The sequence below is a fragment of the Sipha flava genome, unplaced genomic scaffold, assembly GCF_003268045.1.
Source record: "Sipha flava isolate LNK unplaced genomic scaffold, YSA_version1 44_pilon_pilon, whole genome shotgun sequence".
Taxonomy (NCBI): domain Eukaryota; kingdom Metazoa; phylum Arthropoda; class Insecta; order Hemiptera; family Aphididae; genus Sipha; species Sipha flava.
The window spans coordinates 1,200,626-1,220,466 of NW_020273203.1; the positions used below are offsets into that span (position 1 = coordinate 1,200,626).

Genomic DNA, 19,841 nt, shown 5'->3' on the forward strand with positions numbered 1-19,841 from the left:
ATGTCGTTGACTATTTACATTATTAAACCTAGTGATTTTTTGAGTTAAACTTACTTCATTCCTCAGCTTTATTATAATTTGTAATGATATAGGAGATTTAGTATTTATTCAGATACAGGCACTTAACTGCAGACTAGATATAAACTTAATTTTCTTAGGCCATGGTTATACACCATAACATCTCAGTTCAATATTTTATCAGAATATAATAAAATCAATCCAAAAAACAGTATTACTGGGTTTTATCTCAAAGCAAAACATAATTCATTACTTTTATTAAGTACGGTTTTCAAAACATTATATTACAAAAAATAAACAAATCAAATCATAATTAATTTGTTTAAAAATGTAATTGTTTTTCAATAAATAAAACCAAAAATACAATAATTTAAAAGTATAAAGAATGGATAAGAATACTAAAAATATTTAGTTAATATAGGTACTTAAGTATCTAAAAGTTATTAGGTATTTTCTTAATGGTACTTAAACATGTATTTACAATGAACCGTAGAACTAAATAATATTAAATTGATTCTCAAGGAGATGGAACAAAGTTGGTAAATATTTCCAATTTTTTTTAACAATATTAAATTAACTGCGGTTCATATAAATTAATATTTCAACAGTCTAAGTATAATAATATTATATGCATACAAGTACAGTCACAAGTGTGCGTAAATTCAAAACTTAAGTATAAAAGATAAACGTCACAGTTGCCAATAATTTAAGGCAAGATCCATTACAATAGTAAAATTAATGTATATATAAAAAAAAAAACAAAGATTAAAATTCATACAAAAATAAAATGTTAACACTTTTTTTTTCTTAACGATATTCCCACTAGGACACAAATAAATAAAAACTTTAAAATACCAATCAGTTAAGTAAACAATATTGGATGGATATTATGTCAGGGCACAATAAATATATATAAGTTATGGGTATTCAAGCAATATATATTAAATTAAATTAAATTAACATAATATTTGAGCAATGAATGGCATTATAGTGCTTTTGTTCGTGGTAAAACTATTGAAGGAATGTATAATATATCAATACTAGTTACATTAAGCCATCAACAAAAAATCAATGGATAATAAAAAATTACTGTTATATGTAGCATTAACTAAATTTTATTGAGAAAAATATAGATTTAAAAATTATAATAATACTCTTGTCATACATTAATGATTGATAATCTTATAAAGAAAATATTGCAATTACTTAGAAAATAAGAGAACATTATTTCATAGAATCATCAAAGAATCATCAAAATTAATTAACATTAGATAAATCAATGTTGAATGCTGTTATAACTGGAATGATTAAAAATGTCAACTGGTATTAGTTTAAAAATTATGTTTTTTTGATAAAGTTTTGGGCAGTAATATTTATTTGAATTATACAATTGAGCTCAATTAATTAAAACCTATACTATGGAATTAAGAATAAATTTGCATACTTTTAATAGATATTTACAAATTAATATTATTACTCGAATACTGTATACAAACTCAAAATATTACATAATCAATGGTCGAATAGGATGGTAAACTAAATAATTAAAACTATAGTAAAAAAAAAATATATATGTATATATTATTATTACAAATGTGTCGTACATACACATTATTGGTAACAAGTTTGACTGTCGCAGTTTCATCACAACTAATGTTCAAACGAGATTATAACCAATTAATGCAAACTTGGTCGAATAATAGCAGTCAATTAATAGTAATAATATGATTTTATACACATTATGGCACTACTCGTTTCAAAATAATCCTTTTTTCTTGGTCTTTTTTTCTTTTCCATCAGTGGTTCTGTAATAAAATGACATATAATATTAAATTAATTAATTCATGAACAATTTAAATGTAATTAAAATGTAAAAGAAATTATATCACATACTCTCTTTCTAATGATCGTCTCCTCAGTTCATCGAGACTGATACCGCTGCTAGATTCCCATTCCCTAATTTCTATTTCAAGTTGCCTGCGTCTTTCATCCAATTCACTAGCTTCAGATTCTAATCTTTTCAACATTTGTTCATTCTTTTGCTGCAACTGTAAATTCAATAAAAAATATTTTAACATTTTAAACTTAACTTAATATTAACAAAATAATACTTACAGCAATTTCTGAATCTTTAAGTTTCTGTTTTTTTTCTTTAACTTTCATCTCAAACACTTGCTCCATTTCAGTTTCCATTTTCTTAAGTTTGGCATCATGATCACGTTTTTCATCTTCCATTTGAGCTAAAGGATTCCTAATTTCAGCAATTAAAAACAAAATGTTGTGTATTCAGAAAAAACTGAAAAGGTGACCACACTATTTACAAAATGTATTAAATTAATTTAATTAATTTGTTAAAAATTCATTAGGCTAATTTTTGGATGAGGGAGAAATCATTTTTTCATATTATTAACTGAAACTTACCAAACGGCAACGAAGGAATTGTTGATTGCTCCTGGGGCGCACGAGCTGGACCAATGTGTAAGAAAATAATAATAATTTTTTTTTAAATTTATTTTTACAAATATATTCAGTAATATGGCTGTAGTAAAAATGCATAAAAACACTAAATGCTATGTACTACAAAAATCTAATATAATCATTTCTTTTGTCTCATTTACAAAGATATAATTATTTTTAAGTACTATTTATGTGAAAAATCATACTATGGTAGCATTAATAAAATTTTAACTTCATTTAACAAATTTTGTTTAAAAAATAATAAAATTAATATTATGTTTTATAAATAAGGCAACTGTTTTTAGTTAAGATTGCTCTTCTTTTAGTAAAAAGGTTACACTGAAAGGTTAGTTGTTACTTTATAACTTAGAAAAACAAATGTCTTTGTTTTTAATTTTCTTATGAAATTAGAAAAATTGTTTTGTAAAATTTAACCTATTTATCTAACTATAAATATCATATTTTAACCAGAGACAAAAAAAAATTGTTGGTTTGAATAGCAACAAAACACATGCAAAATACAAATAAATAGCAAACAAAATAAAACAAATTAAAAATATTTCGTTTGAGAATCTAAAGTAATATAAAATATAATTCTGTAACTATTGCAATTTTTTCAGGGTCTCATCCAAAAATCAGCCAGTTAAATGAGAAACAGATATTATTTGCATATTTAGAAGATAGGATATATTCTAGAATATTAAATGGGACACAAACTGCAACCTTAAGGCTATCAAACTCACTGATTTAAAAATCATAGTATATTTAACTCACTTTGTCATTCCTTTAGGTCCATCAGCTGAGAAGCAAGCCAACTTTCTAAATCTAAAGTTCTCATAATGCACATTACTAGTTACTTCTTTAAGATCTTGTAAATGTGTTCTCAATAACATATTTCTTAAGGCAACAAAATCACAATGATCAAGATTTTCCACTAATATTCAATACAAACAAAATTAATATCATATTTAAAATAAATAAATTTATTTCACTAATACTAATTACCTTCAACTAGACCCCATGGATACTTTCGACCACGAATTTTTTTACCATCTACTTCATGAACTTCAGTTGACCCAACCACAGCAAATGGTACTCGGGCTTTAAGCTTTTTCAAATTTTCTCGATCTTCTTCTTTATCAGAGTCAGGGAAGTCATAAATTTTAATTTTATGCTGAGCAATCTCTTGTAAAATCTAGTAAATAAAAAAAATGTTAATCAAACAAGTCAAATAATATCAATCATATAAAAATAATTTTACTTGTTTTTTGTACTCTGTAACTTCATCTGGAGTCATGGTGTCTGCTTTTGAAATAATAGGTATTATATTAACTTTGTCATGAAGTCTCTGCATAAATTCTACATCTAATGGAGTCATTCCATGAGTATTTGATTCCAAAAAATATAAACAACAATGCACACGACTATCATGTTGCAACTTTCTATTGACTCTAGATTCAGCATTTAAGAATTCTTCATACCTATCAATTCATAAATTTATATCCATTATCATAATTCATAAGAGTTACTTTTATAAGAGCCAACATAGAATTTTTATTAATTACCTTGATTCAATATATTCAAGAACTGGTTGCCAACAATCTGAATTATCAACAGCATCACCAAATCCTGGAGTATCTACTACTGTAAGTGAAAGATTTACACCCTTCTCTTTCAATAGACATCTATTGGTTTCCACTCTAACTGTTTTACCAACACGTAGAGATGGACCAGGATGGTCTTTTCCATAAATATCAGCCAAGAACATGGTATTAATTAAAGTGGACTTTCCAAGACCGGATCTACCTATAATCATATTCAAAATATGATAAAACTTCAAATATACATACATCTCATATAATTACTATAAAAAATTAAAAAATAATATAATAATGATTAATAAAAAACTTACCAACAACCATGAGAGTAAACTCAAAACCTTTCTTTACAGCTTTACGGTATACTTGATTAGGTAAATTAGCAAATCCAACATAGCCATCTAATTTTTTTACTTTTCTATCGTTAGATTTTCCAGTCACTGATTGATCTGTTTTTAATAGTTTTTCTTTATTTTCTGTAGGCTCTGTTGATGACTCGGCTATAAATTTAAAAAAAATATTATTCCATTTCAACTAATAATAAGTAAACACATTTTACTCACATTTAACTGGAACACGTGGTAAATTCATTGGTGCAGTTGGTGGTAAATTTGTACTGATATTGGTTTTTATACTAGTTACAGAGTTTTGATGAGGCATTGGAGGAGTTGAATTGGCATTTGACTGAACAGTTGGCTGAGTTCCAGAGTTTGTATTGTTTGACGATACGTCATTCTTAAAGAATAACTCGCGTTTACTTTGCAGCTAAACAAATATTAAAAATTAAAATTAAATAAAAACAAATAAATTAGCAAATTATTATAAAATTTTGAAAAACTTTATAATCAAATGTCATACAATGCTCAAATAATTTTAACATTTAATCGAATTTAGATAATTAATTTTGAAATACCTATATATAATTGACAGTACTTTACTTATTTATACATAAATAATACCATTGGTTTTAGTATATTCTAAAATTCTTAATACCAATATATATGCATACTAACCATATAAATTAATTATTTTCTGAATAATTATGAAAAAATCATTATGTTAAAGGAAATAATGTGTGATTATAAAAGTAATATACATTTCCAAAAACCAACAATTAAAATCAAATGTATTATACCGTGATTAAAATGTACAGCTAAATGACACCATTAAACACGCTTATTTCATTAAAAAAATTACAATTCCTTAATTAAATTAAATTAGTACCTAAACAAAAAAAATAGAAAAAATATGGATGCAAAAATAGCAAACAGCCATAATTATTGTTCTAACATAAATATTTATAAAACGTAATAATAGGGAAGTAGGTAATATTAATTATTATTCAAAAATAATAGAAAATATACCTAACTATAATAATAACCACCGCAAAATCAGTAACAAAATATTGTTACACATTGAATAATTATTGTATTATATTATTAAATTAAAGTAAAAGGCATTTGACAGTTTATTTATTCGTGCAATATTACAATGACAGGCAGAACCTAGATACGATACACACTAACTTTCCGTATATTACGCGAGTCAAATTATTTCATAATTTATTAATCAAACTCAACTTATTTATAACATCAAAACACATAATTATGATGTACCTGGAGTAGTATATAAATTACTCTTACTTTAATACGAGTATTTATGTGGTAGTTCGATTGAAATAATTTTACCATTAAAATATAATTTAATACATAATGTATTATAAAATGAAAATGAAATGAGACATATAAAAATAGTTAATACTCTAGTCCAGTTAAAATACTAACAAATGTGTCTAAAGAAAATAAATAAATACCATTTAATATAAGATCAAATATTTAAACACGAATAATTATGTTTAAAAGTAATGCAAATCAAATTATCGAACAATATATACATATACCAAAACACCATTTTTTCAACCTGGTTTAATTAATCTAATTAGCAATAAAATAAATTATTAACCATCAATAGTTTAAAATAAAACTTTTTTTTCAATCTCCATATAAAAATATAGTTAATTGGTTTAAAAGAAATTATTCATTTTTACCAATAAAAGTATTATCCTTAACAGCCCAAACTCATAAAAATAAAAAGTATGTATTAAATTTAGTGAGTTTACGTAGTTGTTCAACTCAATAACGTTTTCAATAGCATTAAAAATCACCTACCTAAGTTATCCCAATTTAATAATCTAACATTCTTATATTCTAAATCATTCATAGTATTTTTGGACATAATTTAGTTACATTAAGATTTAATGTGTTAATTACTGTTTAATATTTGTACGCTTACATCATCACACATTGAACCGAGTATTTAACAGAGAAGCAAACACACGAAATAAGAATAATTATAAATTCAAAATATTTACATTACCTAATATATAACAATTATGAGAATAGAAAAAAAAAAAATCTTCAATAAAAACTAATATGACAATGGAAACTTTTTATTAGTAAAAATAATGCATTCATTTAATTTAATGCAGTAAAACATATTTTTTTATATAAATAAATTTTATGTAAATAAATTGTACAACCAATATAATTTATTTGTAAAGATAAATTAATTTGTTCTTAGATAAAATGTACGAAGAGAAAAAAAATTAGTGACTACTTTTTACTATTTTATTTGAAAACATTTTTATGAAAATTTAATAATTTAAAAATAAATAAGTAAATAAAACATTAATCTAAAATACCAATGATATTTATCAAATTCCAATATCAGATGATGGATTATTATTATTATTATTATATTATGGCTCTTTAGACAGATTTATTTTTCATTATAACATAATTCAAACTTTATCTTTATTTAATACATTAGGGCGTGGTTAATATTATAATTATAGCGTGATGACGCAATGTATACAGAGGAGCAAGAGTAAACAGAACACATGTGAAGAAATATTAATAAGGGTAAAATATCAAGAAACCTAGGTGTGACTAAGTATAGTTGACATTTTCTAAATTTCTTACATTTCTTAGATTTTTCAAGCACTTATAAAAGTATGTACAACAAAAGACGGCAAAATAAGTCACATATATTGTAATGGTTTAATTATACAGGACTGTAACTGCATACTTTATATATTATGTATTTATATATTATAATATTATAATACGCAGTCAACAAAATTGCCTACACAGTTAAGCATGAAATATAATATTAAAACGAACTAAAAAAATAGTTAAAATAGAGTAGAAGTTAAGAAATTAAGTATAAGTTAAAAACTAAATGATTTTTTTTATATGATTGAACATAAATAAATGTTAATTTAAGATATTTAGACATTCTTCTTAACGATGGCAAATAATATTTATTTTGAGCAATTAAAAATTACAACTATTCCTTTGCTCGAAATCCTCGAAACTGGTCTACAGATTTCATTAGTTTAAATTCTATAAAAATAGTAACTTATACATTTATAAGATATATGTACCATGTAAAACTGATAAATAAGTGTCAGGTTAGGTGTTCTGTTGTATTAAATTATGAAAAATATTTGAGAACAAAATATATTTATAAAAAGGCTACAATAGTTAACAAACATATTAGATGTAATCACGAAAATAAACAACACGTGGTAAAACAGCGATAGGATCAAGGTTAAAATGAAATAAGCGGACTGCATTGAGAACGGTTGGATATTAGTCAGCTGTCGTTGCCATGGTGACGCATGGTTGTAAAGTACGATCGATTTTTCTCCCCTGGAAAAGCAACCAAAATCAACAATATCGCAGAGCCCTCTGTAGTTTTTTTTTTATTCGAAGGTCAGTACTCGGTGTGCTCCCTAGATCAAATTTTAAAACTCCTACATTAAACTAACCTAAGACTTAGAATTGTGTATATTATTAAAAAATTATTATTTTTATAGTATTACATAATAAAGTAATATAAATACACAACGAGAATAGTAGCTTAATAAAATAAATAAATCGAGATTGATTATATATAGGTACCAAAATGAATGATTAATAAAAACTGGTATTTCATGGGTTTAGTTTTGCAAATAGATTTTCAAGTTTTCTTTAATACATTTAAACACTAAAGTATAAAAAGTATGTAAAGAAACTTTTAAGTACAGAAAATACCTACAGCTAACGAGAATATAGCAATTGTTTGGTACAAATAACAAATATATTAATCAAAACGTTTACACATCTGTTAAAATTAGTAAATGGTAACAGTTATATAAAATACTTGTATGCACATTAAATATCCCAACTTGGACACTAAACAAATCTGACAGACCATACACATCGATTTGTTTTGAATTTATGCGTCACGTACAAACTGTTAAAATATGTGTTTAAAATTTATGTTTTTTCTATCTCTCTTATAAGTACTCACGCGTTTATTAAATGTAACAGAAAAAAGAACGATAAAACCATATGACACGTTGCATGTTACAGAATTGCACAATATATAAAATACAATAGTATGCCAAAAGTGTGCGTTTCCTCCTAAACAAAATTAAATTTGCTAAGAGGTTATTGAATAACTCAAAGAAGCCATATTTAGATTAAAAATTGCATACCGCTGCAAACATAGCAAATGATGTGTCTATACTAGTATAAAAATATAAAAATACTATTTCCAGATTTAAAATTTACAATAGTCGTCATAAAAAATACTATTGTTAATTACTACCAATTGAAGAAATATACGAAAAAACTTCATAAAAACTTGCAAGAATGTAAACAAAGGATAATTAAGAAAACCGTAAAAAACTAACAACTTAAGTTGAGAAAAATATTAAAAATGTAATTATCATAAGTTAAAACACTCAAAAAGTAAGTTCTTTAAATTAAATTAATTACGTACAACGGAAGATCAATATACAAAATCCGATAGCGCTTAAATAAAATTGTCGAGGTAATAATTTACGTATTAAACAACAACAGATATTTTTTATATATAAGATTAATATTAAATTGAAATAAAAAAGAATGGTTAAGATTAATTGAAGCTTTAAAGGTTAATTTTTAAGAAAAAATTAAATTACTAAAACATTTAAAACTTAAAAACATTCCGATTTCGTATAATTCGTAATTGTTTATCATACACTACTACATTAGCGAAATTTATATATATATACAGAGTGAGCCACGAGAAATGGGACTATAATAGATAGACATAACTCAATATATTTACTGTATATTACCGTAGATGTAAGAATATTTTAATAATATCTTAATATATGTAAATAAATGCCATTTCATTTTTTTTTTTTAATCAGGCATATGGTATCCATCTTTTTTATATGCATGAAGCAAGTTGATCCTAAAAATTTGAATGAACATACTGAAATAATTCTTTATTAATTATAGAAATTTCCATTCCAATTGTATCCTAAGGTCATTCGAGGTACGAGGTTTCGATACATAAACATATGATTTAAAACATCTTCAAAGGAAAAAGTCATATACCGTCAAGTCAAATAACGTAGGGGGTTAATGCATATCCCCAAAACGTGAAATGAAGCGACCGTGAAACATCTTACGTACGACGTTCATTGTGGCGGTGGCAATGTGAGAAGGTGCCTCATCTTGTTGAAACCAAACATTTAAGGGATTGATGGTTGGCCTTATTCTGCGCAACTCTGCTCTCAAGAAATTATTAGGCTTGTCTACGTAACGGTCACTATTTACAGTCAAAGTGTTTCTTTATTCTTTATAAAAATAGGGACCAACGACTAACTTTTTTAAAACAGCACACCAAAAAGTTACTTACCCTCCACTGTGTCACGGTGATAACTAAACCACATAATTAACTTTCTTCTTTCAATAAAAAACCCATCTATTTTTGGTCCTGTTTCCATGGTCCACCCTGTATACATGACTTCACTTTTGTAAATGTATTTACCCACGCCCTACGTAAATACTAGATAATATTTAATGAGTGAGAATAGTGTCTTTTTTAATTTAACGTAAAATTGTTATGGCTTCTTAAGTCTAAAGTGTAAATATGTTTTTTTATCAAAATTGTTAAAATAATAAGACATTTTATATTATATACTAAAATTAAATAATTATATATATTAAGGGGATTTACACTCCAATCCCCTTAATATTTAAATCGTCCCCTAGGAGACCAAGACCTACAAAAAGCAAAGCTCATTTTTTTTTTTTAGGGATAACGTCAAATTTATGAACTAATTAACCATTAAAAATACATTTAACAGGATGATCAAAAATTGGAATAAATGCAAATAAGTGAAAGTTATTTTTACGACTTTAAAAGCAATTCATAAAATTAATTTAAGTCATAATAATTTATAACAATATCAATCATAATAACAAGTATAATATTGTTATGGGTTTAAGAATGTTGTGAGAATGAGATGAATTGAATTACAACACATCAAAAATCGTTCATAAATATCTATAATTTAAACTTTTAACTATGTAAACAAAACAATTACGATTATTAAAATACAATCTATAGTAACACGAATGTTATCATGTGCATGAAATTCTATATAAAATCGTGTTAATTCTTTAATAAATCTAAGAAAAATAAGATCTAATTATTTTTCAGAGGCATAAAAAATGCATGTCACGGCTGTCTTACAATAGTTACACGTTCAATCAAATTAATAATACATTTTAATCATAAGATATTCATAGGAATAATTACATAATTTATTTTTTTTTAATTAAAAATATTACAATAATATGAAATTTAAGATTTATGCGTACTATGCACAAGAAAATAAACCTTACAAAATGTACCTAATGCTTCTAATAACTTGAAAATATTTTCAAATTAGTTAAATTTTATTGATATAAAATAGTGTATAAAATATTCATTATCATTAATAAGAATTATAATGAGATTTAACCATAAAAAAGTAAACAAAATACAAAACAACCGTAGCAATTAAATATACTAACTCACGCAATAATTTTAAATATTTCGTCTTATTATTATCATAAACGTTTGAGATAAAACCATTAAAGTATACAAAATTTAAATTACTGAGCATTTCATAAATGGCAATTGATAAATAAAAAATAATAATTCATTTATTGGGAAATGTAATCATAGAATTTGAATAATTTGTTAAACCAACAAATTTAAATACAATAATAATAGAAAAAAATGTTTGAATGAAAATAATAGTTAAGTTAATTTGAATTGAAAACTAATGGAGTACAATTTATGGTTGAGTCCATTACAACCCATTGGTCATAAATTCCTAAATTATTGCTATTTACCGATAGCCAATTGTTTTTATAAACATAAATATTAAATAATAAATAATAATTAAAGTTAGTTATTATTTTATAAATATTTATTCACAAATAAAATATATAAAATTTATATATAAGTCGAGAAAAAATATCTGCATATATTAAATTATGAAACCCTTTAAAATTGCAATAGTTGGAAGAGTTCAAAGTAATGATTACAAAAATCAAAAACTTAAGTGTTTTAATTTCTAGACAGTAACTGATGTTTTATAAATGTATTTAAATTATTTATAAACCTTGCATTTAAATAGTTTACGTAATATTTAGATATTTAAAACATTTGAAGTCCGGACCGAATATATAGTTATTATCGCCTTAAAATAGAAAACTATCCAGAAATATATTGATGATTTAAAAATAATCATAAATTTAACTGAATTTATCAAACTAACCTTGTAATCAAAGATTATTTTTACGGCTATATAAAAACTCAATTATACAGCGATGAATCAATACTTTTTCATAAGAAAAACACGTGTGACTCAACCGGTTTACTGTCATACCACTGTGTTTAATGTTATAGGAAGATCTAGTTGCCGTCGCATCGTAGTGAAAGCTTTGGCGATATTGTGAAAAGGTCGCGTAATATTTCTTGGCGGGTATATTCATACAAAAATTTGAATGAAATTTAAGAGCAAATTAAAAAATTATATTGAAGAACCATCATATTGACTGCAGCTTCGAGGTAAAAATAATATATCAAGTAGACTGACCGAGATTTCACGTGGGTACGTATAATAAGAACATAATCACACAATGAATACAAGTACACAACACATCTTTTATTAATCGATGCGGTAGGAAATTTCCTTAAGGCCGACCAACGTGTCACCGCCGCAAACAATGTAAACGAATTGGTTGAATACACACGTCGACGAATAACTATACATGTACTTAGACTGGTCAGCAGCGGACCACTATACTGCATTGAACATTATTGAACTTAATTATAAACAAAAAATATAAATTTAAAAGAAAAACCATATTTTTGTAAAACACTTGTCGAAATACAGGTGGTAAATTATTAAATTGTACGCGCTATGTAATATTGGCCAATGTCTATAATATAGAAACAACTGCATGTCAATTATTGAAACATAACACACACACAAACATACATATGGCACTTCAAGCAAAGTAACAGTCAAATGACGAGTTGGAGTAAAAAGTATATTATTTAGATATACGACACAAGGCGAACGTCCGTAATAACAACCGTTAATAAACACAATCTATAATTGTCGTGCGTTGGAGGGATTGAGAGAAATAGAGAAAAAAGCATTTGACAGGTTTCTCAAGGATTATTCCATCTGGAATTAGTACATGCTACGTAATATTATCCGAATATATACGAGTATATATATATACATAATATTATGAAAAAGTGCAATGTGCGTTTATATTATTTTTCATAACTAAATGAGAAACCACACTTCTACTGTTTTTCGAGATCACGGCCTCTAAAGTGTTATCGAATTCTACTTCCTACATGTTTTGTTATTGTTGCACTACACACATAAAAACGATAATAATTGTTATCTATTGCAGTAGTATGTACACCATTAGTTTGTTAATTGTAGATATCAATAAAAACCATCGACGATAACACGCATTGTCAAAATAATTGCCGACAGTACTTCCTGGGAACATACAACTGCCTTAAGCAATTAATATCGCCAGTAAACTGCGATTTACTGATCGGCGATCAACGTCAATGGAACGCATTTAAAGAAAAAACTAATCTACGGTGACACATAAGCACATGAGTGGCCGAAAACGATAAAGACCGCAGAAGTGATACAAGTTATCTATACGACTTCTTCCGAAATGAAACTCGGCAGAGAATATTTTCTACAAAATCAATGGTAAAACATTATACCAATCATTAAAATCGACTGGCAGGGAGCGGTACCTCTAAACCCCGCGGGGGAAGGAAGAAGGGCGTGGAGATTAAAAACGAGAAGTTTGCGAACTTTCGTGAGAAAAAATGTCACACTAGTTTAAGTGGAGAAAAAAAACGGATGTGCGACCTAGAACAACAATGCTTGCCTTGGTTCCGAGCACGGGTTTGGGCGCGGTAACGGGCGGCGGCGGTCCCCCCGTGGAGGTGACCGCCGGCGTCGGCGGCGGCTGTTCATCGGCCGCGTTTGGCGGCGGCGGCGGTGGCGGTCCGCCCTGTTCGAAGATCCGCTGTCGCTGGGCCAGGCGTTCCATGCTGGCCAGCCGGTACGCGGCCGCCGCACTCGGGGTGTACGATTTGGGCAGAGTCGGCGGAGGCGTCGGTTTGGCCACGCCGCCGTTATCGCCGTTCATCATGTCGCGCTCGTCCGACGAGAGACTGGGGGCACCGGGACGGTCCGCGAAACGTGGATGGAAAACCGAGTGCGACGCGGCGGGGGATGACGGCGGTGGGTGCAGCGTCGGCGGCGGCGGAACGAACGACGTTACCGAAAGAGAACACGTACACGGAACACACGCCGCGCGGACGACGGTCAAAGGAGTGTCCCGCGTGTGCGTGACGACGGTTCGCGTTGGGGACGAAACGGGCGCACTCGGGGGGTCGCACACGTCGATCGGATCACCGGAACACCGGTCTGTACGTACGGACGGCGCGAACGCGATCTTCTAACTGCACGCACACACCCGCTGGCCCGCCGACGATCGCTCGAGAAACGGCGGCGGCGGCGGCGGCGGCGGCGGTACACACCGGCTACGTTCGCGCGCGCCGCCAGATGCCCCGGTCGCAGTGTTACCAGTACCGGTGGCGCGACGTGGTATGCAATAAAAAAAAAAAAAAAAAAAAAAAACATAATTCACCCGGTCTCACGGATTTTTCTAGATGTATAATTATTATTATTCAAATAAATCACAAACATCATTCAATACGTTACGGGGTATAGGCCGCATACCGTTTCGCAACGAAAATATTAACGATCAAGTGATCCTCCTCGCGCACAACTTTGGCTACGGCGTCTAAATAATTTATCACTAATTCCGGACGTATTCAATGCTGATCAAAAAATTATTTTTACTGTGAAAAACTTATCGAATAGTGCCGAAAATCTAATCAACCAGGGACTAAAATTATGTGTAGTACGTAATTAAAAATTGTGTGTTGTGGTTCTGTTCTCTATATTATGGTATTTGTTTTTAATTTTACATTATTTTATTAAATTATCTTATATATTTTTAAAACTCCAAGATATATCATCAGCAAAATCTAAAATACCAACTATTTCAACTGCGTTACTCATTGCTGTTAACGTCTGAAAGGGGAGTATGACAAAATCCTTAAGAGTGCAGTACGAAAAATGACATATTTTAACCTCTGTAACTAATAAATTATTAAATATCATATCAGAAAATTACTTGGCAGACGAACTAGATAGAATATTTTAAAAACAACAGCTTTAAGGTTTCGACCAAAATAAATAAATAAATTAATTAAAAACTTCTCTCACTTCTAGCAAGACACATAATTAATTCAGAACGAAACACTTTATCGTTGAACACTAAAATTATTTATCATCAATAAAAATACCGATTGTAATAGAGTACAAAAGAAGTTGAAGTGCCTGTATAAAGAGGAATAACACTATATCCAATTTTAATTTACGAAAACATATTTTGAATGTAAACATTTAAAAACGTTTATTTGATGCCTATATTATTGGCAATAAATAATAATAAATGTAGTTCGTTTAAAATAACTGTTATAAACTATGAATATTGGATTATAATGGAGGCTTACGAATCATTTTTCAATGGTCATGAGCTTATATTAAAATAAATCAAAACTTACCTCTACATTAAAGCAAATCATATGATCAACCATTTTTAGAAAAGAATGGTATGATAAACAACTGATAATATACCAATTCACTTGAACGAAAAATTGGTTTGTGATAAACTGAAATACAACAAATGACTGAGAGCAAAACGCAGCTGTTTTAGTTATAATTCTAAAATCATGAAAGATAATTATAAAATATAACTTATTGTTAATTATTTTACATAATACATGAATACTAATAGAATAAACTAAAACTTATTTGATGATAAATTAAATTTATTAACAAATAAACTAGTTTATGCAGCAGAGACACGAAAACACAGTCACTCTACAAACAAAAATGTTAAAAAATGACGATAATTTTTTAACAATTACTTTGTAAATAATATTGAACAGTAGATGACTAATTTTCGATCAATATCATACATTTATACAGTAATTAATTTCATTAAATTAGTTATTATCAAATGACTCACTTAGTCAATAAACTAGATTGAAAAAACGTCAAGAAATGTTAAACATGTTTCTTTCCTACTACGAAAATTGGTATTAGATAATTTAACATTTTTGATAAGTATAAGTAATTCCAAGTTTAATAATTGACTACCATAATTTTATAATAATTTAAATAGCTTTAAAATGTAAAACGAAAATAAACACAGATTAAACTGATAAAACAAAATAATAGTTGATAAACCCGTAATTCAGTCCAAATTTAAAAATAACACATTTTTATGATTTTTAAAGCTACTGTTATTTTACTTCTTTTTAACGCAATAAAATATAAGATAAGACACAAATAAATCATTCGTACTTTCTTTTTCTAATAATAATGTTATTAATTATGACAAATAAATAATAATATATTAATTGAATAAAATCCATTTGTAAGAACGATTAACACTACAAAATTTCAAATCCTAATTTTTATATAAATAATTTAATTTACAAATTTACCATTCATTAAAGTACTTTATTTTTAAAATCAATCAATACGGCGAGAAAACTCGGTTACAATAAATCAACTAAAATAAGTTTACTTCCGAATTATAAAAATAAACCAGTTACCAGTTGAATAGACGAGTTGTCTCCAAAGGAAATACGATTTCGATAAGGCAATTTATATTCCGAAGGGACGACTATTGCTAATGGTATAATAATGACTCATACTTAATAACTTTAGATAACATTTCATTAGATTAAAATAACACAGTTTTGTCATTAACATTAAATAAATATTACATGAATGATAATTACATTTATATTATAAATAACAAAAAATGTTTGTCGTTGTAATTTTCAAGAATTTTAGGACTAAATAATTAAAACTATTAATTCAGATAATTGATTCAAATTGTTTACAATCTAAATAAATATAACAATAAGCTAATAAACAAATATCAATAAAATAAAGATGTATTACAAGTGTCCAATGATATTACTTCAGAATGAATAAACACTTATCAAGGAAAATTAAATATTTAAAACAGTTAAATTGATGAATGATGATGTTAAAGACATTATAGACTTTAAAACTGTCTTACTATAAGTATTTAAATTCTTAACTTAAAGTTATATTTTATGTAAATAATTAAGTTTATTTTTCAAATTACAAATAAATATATAAATTAAGAATTTTTAAGAACAAATATAATATATATAATTATTTCTAAAATTAATGTTCTGTATCATAAATATATATTAGTGTATCTGATCGTAAAAATATACAACCTAACCTATATAATGATTGTAATCATTAATTTAATTCATTCTCGTCCTCAATTCGAAATAAACCATTTTCGTTCATTACAGTAAATTGTATTGAATAACAGACCACTTGCATACATAAAAATGAAAAACTATCAAATTTAAATTATCACTAATACCGCCATTAAGTAAAATTAAATAAAAAAATTAACCAACCGTAACTAGGTGTGACATGAATGTAATTACTCACTCTCATCAGAAAAAAAATTATATAGAGTTGTCATATGAAGTAATTAATTTTATCAATTCTAAAATTTAACTATTCATTAATAACAAAATTATTTTAAAATCAAATTCTAAGCTAAGATTTAAAATTAATCTAAACATCTTAAGTTCATTAAATGATCAATAATCTTCATGATTTTTTGCAGTAAGAAAACATGTAGATAAAAACAAGATTTATTATAATTTATTAACTTGACTGAATAATTAATCATACCATTACTTATCCAACACTATATATTATTTGATAAAGAAAAATTTAATTACTCAATATTCTAAGAAACTTAATTATTTTAAAATAATCTTACATACAAATTAAAACTTACTATACTAAAATATAGTTAACAACAATATACAAAAAAGACGTATGGTATGAGCTTTATTTTTATCAGAAGTACTGATGTTTATGAGTTATTAACTTTTAAATTAGGGATAAATTAAATTAAAATATATTTATAAATAATTTATAAGTACCTGATTGTTTTAATAAATTTTAAAATCTTCATTCAATAAATTAGATTAATTAAATGTTTTTACTTTATACTATAATTATGTACTACATATATTTCAAATATTAAAAAAATAAAACAATATTCATAACAATACCGTAACATACTCGATAAGTATATATTTCTCATAATTCAAAGAAATGTGTATTTATAATTAATAGACAATAAAATTAATTGATGAATGACCATAAAAAAAAACCAATCATCAATAATTAAATAAATATTTTACATACATACAATTAAACATATGTTATAATTACTAAATAAATACAATACTCACCAAATAGTTATCTTTTAGATACCCTATATAGACCTATATAGAGACTTTTGATATCATAAATTTAGGAATATTCCAAAATAATAGACTGTCTGTCTAGATCTCTTTTTCCAAAAGAGTAATTTAAAATAATACCTTATACATTGTAAGACATATGAAATATGAGCATCAAATCTATTATATTTATGATATGCAATTATATTATAAACTAAAAGGTATTGAAAGCTAGATGCAATGACAAATATTTGTATGTTATTATTAGGGCTGGGATTTTGATGCACTTTGCATTTTTTTCTAAAGCTTTCTTTACGATGCTCATTTTGTTACAAATATGTTTTAGGTATTTTTAAATTTGAGCAAGATATTTTATTTTGCATTTTTTTGCATTTTATAACATTTTTTTATTTAAAGGTGATTTTTTTCATTTTTAGGGCATTTTAAGGGTTATTAAGTCATTTTAGGTGTTTTTTAATATAAAATTATAGATTATACATTTTTTCTACTGAACGATTAGTGTTGTTGTGTAAGGTATGCAATGTAAAAAATGCTGTTGAAAAACTTTTTGCCATACAACAACATATATCAAGAGCAAACATATTATTGGGGTACAACGAAGAGAACAACAAATTGAAGAACAAGAAAAAAATATGTACTACCTGTATATCTACAAAAACTTATTGGGGAACAACATGAGGCACACTCTAGTGATTTATTGTAACAATAAAGAATATTTTTTTATTTATTAATATATGAAGTGAAATAAAATATTTATGTACAGGTAATGTATTTTTTTTAAATTTTAAAGGCATTTTTTGAGTTTTTTTAATTCATTTTTGCATTTTTTTAAGGTCATTTTTCGCGATTTTTAAGGACATTAAAATCACAGCCCTAGTTATTATAAATCGATGGCAATACTTACAGCTGCACGGATTTTTCAGCAATAATTTTGATGGCCAATGCACAATTCACAACAACCACAAAAACAACAGATTCACAAACCAAAACAGGGTGGAACATGGGAAAACAAAAAATAAACAAATAAATAAAAATATTAGAAAACAAATAGGTATAAAATACGTAAAATTAATAAACAAAAAAAAAAAATGATTTAATGGACGGTATCAACAGTAGGTACCTTACAACGTGTGCGAACAGTGTCATAAATAATGGTTCGTGCAAGACTACAGAAATACAAATAATAATATATAATAATATGATAGAAAAACAAACAGACCGAACAACCACTACCCAAGATGCTGTCGCGCGAAGTGTCGTTGCGAAACGCAACGTTTGCAGTACGATTCCGACACCGGAATCGCAGCGACAGCATTAGCACACACGGAGAGAGAAACACAAGCACCGTCTTATACTACACGTCGACAACAGCGGTCGGTCTCGCGTCCCTAAAAACGCAGACGTCATGTGACGGCGGTGAGAACGGAATAACAAAAAATTATGTACGTGCGGCGACGGCTGAGATTCGATGTACTCAGCGCTTCTCTGCATGGTGTGGCGGCTGCCGACGACGATGATGACGAGAGCGGCAACGACAGCTACGAGTTGCGGCGAGAGCGGAACAGAATTTCAATGAAAAGAAATCAGACGACGCGGAGACGAGAGAAAATTTAAAATTTACGTACTATCAACAGGAACAACGGACGGGATGCGGTAAAAAACAATAACACGATCTAGGAAGAGGGCGTTGGGGTGAGGTGCAACCGTTACGCAGGCCGGCGGGACGCGGGGCGACGGCCATGGAAAGAAAAAGGTGGTCGATTTTCCAATGACGGTCTCGTCAACGGCGGCGGCGGCGAAATCAATATTCAATCCACGTTTCAATTTCTCTCTTAAAGATGGTATGAAATTGAACGTCTAACCACGGACAACAAGAGAAAATTTCCAATTTTTCTCGCATCGCAGCCGGCCGCCGACGTTAGT

General features: G+C 27.6%; 1 protein-coding gene across 4 annotated transcripts; it reads right to left on the reverse strand.

The window, feature by feature from the left end:
* Window positions 1–1,574: 1,574 nt before the first annotated feature.
* Window positions 1,575–19,605, reverse strand: LOC112689560 (septin-7). Of its 4 annotated transcripts, none has more exons than XM_025563337.1 (11): window positions 19,395–19,605; window positions 4,637–4,838; window positions 4,388–4,573; window positions 4,041–4,281; window positions 3,737–3,956; window positions 3,481–3,670; window positions 3,250–3,409; window positions 2,440–2,484; window positions 2,134–2,269; window positions 1,912–2,066; window positions 1,575–1,823 (listed from the first exon to the last, which is right to left on the reverse strand). In XM_025563337.1, the coding sequence occupies exons 1-11, from the start codon at window positions 19,407–19,409 to the stop codon at window positions 1,775–1,777; spliced, it is 1,599 nt and encodes a 532-aa protein (XP_025419122.1). In that variant the 5' UTR covers window positions 19,410–19,605; the 3' UTR covers window positions 1,575–1,774. The 4 variants fall into 4 exon arrangements, with proteins under 4 accessions (XP_025419122.1, XP_025419121.1, XP_025419119.1 ...); XM_025563336.1 differs by lacking the exon at window positions 19,395–19,605 and adding an exon at window positions 15,138–15,234; XM_025563334.1 differs by lacking the exon at window positions 19,395–19,605 and adding an exon at window positions 13,385–13,982.
* Window positions 19,606–19,841: the final 236 nt, after the last annotated feature.